General features: G+C 37.3%; 1 protein-coding gene across 1 annotated transcript in view; it reads right to left on the bottom strand.

The window, feature by feature from the left end:
• The window catches only part of LOC122266788 (vesicle-associated membrane protein-associated protein A), a 47,119-nt gene extending 39,859 nt beyond the window's left edge, over positions 1–7,260 (bottom strand). Inside the window, exons 1-2 of the mRNA XM_086536458.1 lie at positions 7,149–7,260; positions 6,436–6,631 (exon numbers count right to left, since the gene is read on the bottom strand). Of these exons, the coding sequence (XP_086392584.1) occupies positions 6,436–6,493 (58 nt within the window). The 5' untranslated portion in view covers positions 6,494–6,631; positions 7,149–7,260. The remainder of the gene's footprint in view (positions 1–6,435; positions 6,632–7,148) is intronic.
• Between the last annotated feature and the right edge of the window lie 240 nt (positions 7,261–7,500).

Here is a 7,500-nt window from a genome sequence, read left to right as displayed (position 1 = left end):
TATTTAGTTCATAAGGAAAAATAACTATACATTAACCCATTCACGACGGGATGTATTTTCGCCTACTCCCACTTAAGCCGGGAAGATGATGAGCATGCAACGCTTCGTGCAGGGGAGTTTTCTCACTGCAAAGGGCTGTGCTGATCCTCTCAGAGCATTTTTCACCCACCCTATTCTTATGGTTTAATTCTATTGAACTTTGCCTATATTCTTCACTTCTATCAGAAAATACCAAAGGAAAGTGGAAGCAATCTCTTAGTGGGTTATCAAAAACATGTTTTATATATATATTTTTTTTAACCAAAACAAAAAGAAAATATGAAAAATCATACATGTACATATGAGTATGTACATGTATCTCATGATGTTACATGACATGATATCACAGGTAATCAACAAATTAGAAGTAGTATTGCATTAATAATTTTTTACTTTATTTGATATCTTGCCCAAACACATTTGATTTTACAATAGTTTTTCAACTCAGATCTTTTTATTCAACCAATCAAGAAGTAGAAATTACCATGATGTCATCAACATCACGTAGTTTTCTGTGGTAATTTTTTTAGCCCTTTCGTGCCAGATGACGTGCTGACATGTTTCAAGGGTTTTGCGTCAGAGGCCAGTGCTCAGGGTGTGCGAGCAGGCAGCCCAAGTTCGTGGCTTGTGCGCCCGAGAGTCTCGGGGCTTTAGGCTTATGTGTTTGAAAACCCCGGCATTATGACCATGTCATTTTATGATACTCAAACACTTAAACTAAAGTAACAGTCTAAGAAATTATGTGAAATGACTATATTTGAGAACAATCTAGCGATCTATTCTCTGGATGTCACCTGGGTCCGGGGATATTTTTCGACCTCGCGCTATAACTTCAACTGGCGCGAATGGGTTAAAGACAAGGTACCTCAATTTAGCCTACCCACATTTTAACCCTCTCTGGACGGGTGGTACAGTACTGTACCGCTCATTCAAAAGCCCAGTGGCCGGGCGGCACAGTATTGTGCCAGCCATTTAACCCATTAGCAGCGGATGGCATGATTTGGTGCAAAGGCAGAGTCGGTGATAGACGCGGATGGCACCATGCCAGACATGTAAAACAGCTATCCTACTGCACAGACCTTTTTTTAATACCGCGACCAATGGGTTAATTGATTTAGGCCTAATAATTCGAACGCCCCGGCATTGGGACATTCAAGGCTGGAATGCCCCCATCGTAAGTGGGTTAACCCACTGCAAATACTCTATTCTAGCACTATCAGGAAAGAAATTCAATGAGAGCCAATAGGGTGTGCAAGCAAAATGGGAATAGGATGATGATCCACACCAGTATGGCTGCTTTGCCACACCATCCCCAACTGCAGTAAACACAGGTCCCCTTTCTATTTCATATCTCATGTTTAATTTTTCATTGAGTATGTTGTTGTTTTTTGTTGTTTTTCTTGTAAACCAATGAAAAATAAATATGGAATTTTATTTTTTCTTCTCCCATACAAATATACTTCAATTAAAATTAGCTGATAAGGATTCTATATTCTGTTCAGCGCAGCACTGGCAGAGTCTGTAGATGGCAAATATAAGTCTCACAATATTACAAAAAACAAAGAAATGACTAGCATAAAACTGGCTTTCTTATTACTTGTCAGTGAAAGAGTGAAAAAGGCCATGATATGTCACATGCTACTCCCTCATTCTAAAGCTATGATTCTTAACCTTATACAGTGCTGGTACCCTCTTGGGATCAAACATTTTCAAATACCCAATTTCAAAAATTGAAAGGAGTAAAATTGATCAGTAAAACACTGGTGAATCCAATGTCCATACAATCCAACCATCAGAATCTTTACCACTCTCCCTTATATCTTTTTCCTAGTCCATTAGGATAAGTAGTATTGAATTAGCCAGGAGTCTTCATACTCCTAGGAAGTAAATGTACCCCAAGGTTAAGAACCACTACTCTAAAAAAAAAAAAAAAAAAAAACATCTAGAGAGTCAAGCAGCTGGCACTAGTGCCTATCTGCAGGCCAAAGCTAATAAATTTATTTCAGTCTCCCCAATGAGTTACTCAGCCTGCAATGAAACTTTTATCACAAGATTTTTAGACCCCATTACTTCCACTATATGGACTGTTTGACTGGGTTAACTGTACAACTTAGTTATACCTAAATACATATTCTATAATATTCTTGTACCATTCTGCATTTTCATCAATAACATCAAACAGCTGTTGCATTCCCTTTATTTTTAAAATTCATTTTTTATCACTTCATCATGAAAATGTGTCAACTTTAGTTGCTGGATGTTCATCATTTGGCACAACACACTTTTACCAAAAGATCCATGAAAATATTGCCCCATAAGGGCTAAGTCACCAAGGAGTCAATTAGTAGGCCTATCTGACCTCACTTCTATATCCCATTTCTTGAATTTCCATTAACATTATCATATCAATAAGGATAGTAATAGATAAAAATTAAAGGGACAGGGAAAAAGTTTTCTACCCTATCTGGGCAGTGAAGACTAGCCTAAAGAATGTTTTTCCACAAATCCATCACAAAACAAGGCTGACTTTCTTTGGAACCCTGTAGCTCTGAAGCTAGTGCCATTACAGCCATAATACTTGATGACTGTGTGCACTTCAACTGTGAGCTGATCTTGATGTTGCATCATGTACACATTGACACCTGTCTTTTAGGCTTTATCAGCGCCATTATGTATGTTATGATACCAGTCTGCAATGGGTTAGGTGGGCCTACTAATTGACTTATCAGTGACAAAGTGCTTGTGGAACAATCCACTTGTAAAAATAAATAATTAGATAAATAAAACAAAACTATAGTGGATGGTTATGTCCCTAGCGTCAATGGGTTAAGAATACAAGGTTTTGACAAGCAGTCATGTTTAGTCACTCGGGGCTTTGAGCTCTTCAAGTCTGGCACGGCTAAATTTCATCACTTGCTATTGTTGGAACAGCTTCAAGGGATTGGATTTATCAGAAATATAAAGAAAAAATCTAAAAATTTCTACACTAGCTCTTGTACAAAATATTGACCTGATAAAATTTAAACAGTAATGAGCAATATTTGGCAACTTCTATGCCATACCTGGGTAAGTATGGCCCTTGTTCCATTTCAGAGTAAACAGCTGTCAATATTCAAATCACATTGACTTGATTTTTTTAACCCATTCATGACGGGGATATTTTAGCTCTAAATGGTCGAAATGCCGGGATATTCGAACACAAAAGCCTAATGCCTCAGGATTCACGGCCGCACTAGCCGCAGGTGAGCGCTATACACCTGATCACCCACCGCGCCGACCTTGACTAAATATCTCGTCGCCGACATCAGACACAAAAAACACTGAATGTGATAGCAAGTCAACCAGCGCGAATGGGTTAAACACTTTTATATCCAAAGTTATATATCTGATCATACATAATTTCATTTGAGACTCCATTTCTTACTTCACTCATTTATAAAAGTCTTAATTTTGTTTCCTTCAAATTATTGTATTTACATTCAGGCACTCGCATACAATTGTGGGTTTTTTCCTGACTGTATTCTACATCTCTCGACTTATGTATGAATTATCTTAGCCTAACCTAGCAAAAGCTTATCATAAGTAATTAATATTTACTTCAAAATCTATACAGGTTTGCAGCATAATAAATAATCAAAACTAGAAACTTTCTTATACATGCATATCTGCAGGCTAAAAACACATGACAGGTAAGAATCCCTACTTCTTTCATACAGAAACTTAACAGCTGGTAGTGCCAACTAAGTCACTACCTCATAAGTTAATTACATTCCCAAAGTAGATTATGTGTAATCGTTCAGAATAACACCATGAAGTGACACTATGGCCTTCTACTTCACACACTGGCAAAATCCAACAATGCTTCCCACATATGTTTCTTGGGATGGAGTTATGACTGGTTTCTTATTGGTAAATTTTTCAAATAAAGCTACATTCCTATATACCACGAGTGGTATCAATGATTTCTCTCACCCTCTACTTCACATATATAGCGGATGCAATCTGCAATTCCACCCATGTACCCCACAATCTGGGTCCTGATGGTAGGGGAGGGCATGACATATATTAGGGAAATTGCATTGATATAACAAATCTACCTCAGTCTCACCTTATACCTGTCTACTGTAAAATAAAAAAAGTTACAGATGTGGTTTCTTTCAGATTTATTCACCCATATGGCATAGTGTGTGACAACAATTACAGCAAAAGGTGATTTTGGGGGGGGAAATTTTGAATGCATTGTTATGTTTTTTGTTTTTTTGAGGGGTCTACAATATCACAACTCACTGACTGACCTAACTTTATCTAGTTTCAAAGTTAACTGACTTGAAACTCACTAGAAAACTTAAAATTACAGATTTAAAATAAAAAGAAACATGAAAGTGCTATGATTGGCCAGTCGATCTAAGGGTAGCTCTCATTGGCTGTCACCTATAGAAAAAACAGACATCCTAATACTGTTTTTTGATAGACGGCTCTTTTCTTTAACCCATTAACACTGGGTGCCAAGTTATCACGTTGAGTGGTGGCAGTACCAGCTGCCAGGGACAAGACATTTTGTTATGGCTTTCCATCTGGCCAGCGCTGGATGATTGAGTGCATAGTACTTGGCCACAGTCGGAGCAGGCAAATAGTCTGAAGCGTTAGTATTACGCGTTTGAAATACCCTTGCGTTTAAATTTTCTGGAGCCAAGACAGCCTCATCAGCAATGGGTTAAAATAAGTACATAACACGTAAAACAAAAAGACATCAGCCAATTGTCTACCAGTGTAGGGTGAAGATCAGAGGATCTGATCTCTAATGAGGTCACCCCCTTACTACTGTGGGTAAAATCAAGGTAATATTCCCTAAAAATGAGTAGTAGAGGGCAAAAGGAATCCATCAATACTAATTTCATTATACTTAGTAACGCAGCGTTATCCAGGAAATTTACCTCCTTATTTGCTGATAAATCACCAAGGAGGTCAACAAGATTTACCTTGTAATAAACATGGTCTGCCTCTGTTAGACTCAAAATTTCTGAGGTCGAAGCATCCCTGGACTGCACACCAATAATGAATTCACAGATTTCACTATATAATTGTGACCTTGCTTTTATTATCTGCAATTACCTTTTACATCTAATAGTGTTGTCTTTTAAAAAGTATGGCAGCAGTGTGCACGAGATTGATACACACATGTATGCATCACAAGCTAGACAGTCACTAATATAAGAACATATGTGTAGTTTTCAAATGTTACATGCACCAGAAATCATTGGAACAGCAACATCTTCCAAACTGGCTTATGGCCATTATTTTGGTTTTTCCTTAACTTCGTGAGGTCCTATTCTGAAAATTTACAAAGTCATGCAATCTGTCTGGCTTCAGAGCAACCATTATCTGAACAAAAACTATCACTATTCCAAATATTGGTTTGAGAACAATGATATCACTTACTTGTGGGCTACGCACCGCATGTAGTCTACAGACTATCCGCAAGTCTAGCTCTTATTCAAAATTTCCACAATATTTTCTACAGAAGTAAAATACCTTGGAATATATATTTCAGTTTAAAATGCATTTATAATAACTGTATTTGAATGCTGTCATTTAATTCCATTCTGTTCCAAAATGTCATGAGCAAAACCACACATTCCATATAAATCATGAAACATAAGATTGGTCATCAATCTCTTAAACAAACTCCTAAATAGATAATTCCACCACAATTAATGCACATCAATCAAGTTTACATCATACAGCATCCTTCAAAATCAATATACAAGACTCAAAATATATACAATATAAAGGCATCAAAATCAATAAACAGGCTGACAAATACATTCCCTACATCTAAGTTTTCCCCTACCCCAACAATATGTCAATGACCCCCTAAACGTCACAAGAGAAAACGTGACAAGCAAACGAAACTGATTAAAAAATAGAATGAAAATGTTGAGAAGAAAATTAAACTGACTGAGCTGAACCAACTGTCAAAAAAACACGAACTGCCCAAAAGACACGTATTTCACTTCAACACCTAATTTGCACCCTTTATTTCTGCAACGCTACGCGAAAGTGAACAAAAGGAGCCGAAGCACATGCAGAGGACGAATGAGAATGATAAAAAGCGGAAATGGGATAAAATAATGTTATTCGTCACCGCCGCCGTCAGCTGATCCAGACCGGACACACCTTTATTTCCCATTTTATTATCTCCCCCCTTTCACTCATTTCCTTCGGCCCCTCATCTACCTACACATTCAACACTTGTCGCCGTAATTTGCCCACAAACACAAAGTGGAGTTTAATGAGATAATCATTTTATTAGATAAACATTCCCCAAACATCCCCTAAGATGGCTCCCAGAACGTACAGATATCACGCCTATTTCTCGCCATTTTCTCAACTCACCTTTGAATTTGAGTTCCTGGGACGGCTCTAAGGTCAACACCTGTTCAGCTTTGGACATTCTGGGCGTCAATCACGCTCGGAGAAGCCAGTATTTGAGAGAAATGAAGGGCAGACCCTCGCACACGGATGGACGAGCGAGAAGCACACAGCGCTTGCGCCAAACATTCGAGTGTGACGTCATAATCCAAATCACTCCCTGTATGAAAAACATGTGAGGACAAAATTCTAAACCAACGTAACTGATATTACTTTTGAATTTACCGTGTAATACATCGTATAATTACGTACGGTTTTATTTGTGTCACCACTAAGTATTAAGACTATAATTGAAAAACATATTATATGAGACACTGGCGAGGACAAAACTCGAAAGAATTGAACTTCCAAAAAACTCGTGAATTTTCCGTGGATTCCTTTATACAGGATATATTTTTTTAAATATATGCAGTTGATTAATTAAATGCATACCGAATCATCAATTGAATGAGATGTGGGATAGGATAAAACTCATCCATTTTTTTTTTCTTATTTTTCAAAATTCAAAATGTCTAAAGAATTCTCCCTTTGACCGATAGCTGTTCTTATTAATCGTGGGTAATATTCTGGTACATGTGTGTACCTCTGATTGTCGAGTTTTAGAATCGTGTTGCTTAGCTGTCTGGTTTCCTAAAAATAACTTCGTTCATACATACCGAACATCCCTGTTTTCCTACCTGTACGTATTTATATAGCAACGTAAACTGCATAGGGTAAGCTCTTTTTGATTTCCAATAGATTTTCCTTTGAATAATCACAGTACATCTTAGGGTATATTCACTAAGTTGGATTACATTTGAAATCAGAAAATGAAGATAAAGAAATTAAAAGATTTCGATGATGAAGCAGAATCTTATCTGTTACAGTGTCGCCGTCATGAGACTATCTTGAATAGCATATTCTTTCGTCACCGGGATATGTGTTTTATGATGAGGCAGGGCGGGAGAATAAATGGGTCTATATGAATTCTTTTCTGTTTTAAGTATTCAGTAATACAATAAGAATTAACTCCATGATAATAAAACTATG

This window comes from Penaeus japonicus, unplaced genomic scaffold (genome assembly GCF_977035675.1).
Source record: "Penaeus japonicus unplaced genomic scaffold, GWHDUDI00000001_assembly GWHDUDI00000004, whole genome shotgun sequence".
Classification (NCBI taxonomy): Eukaryota; Metazoa; Arthropoda; class Malacostraca; order Decapoda; family Penaeidae; genus Penaeus; species Penaeus japonicus.
The sequence above is the reverse complement of the archived record's forward strand: the minus strand, read 5'-3'. Positions and strand labels throughout refer to the sequence as shown.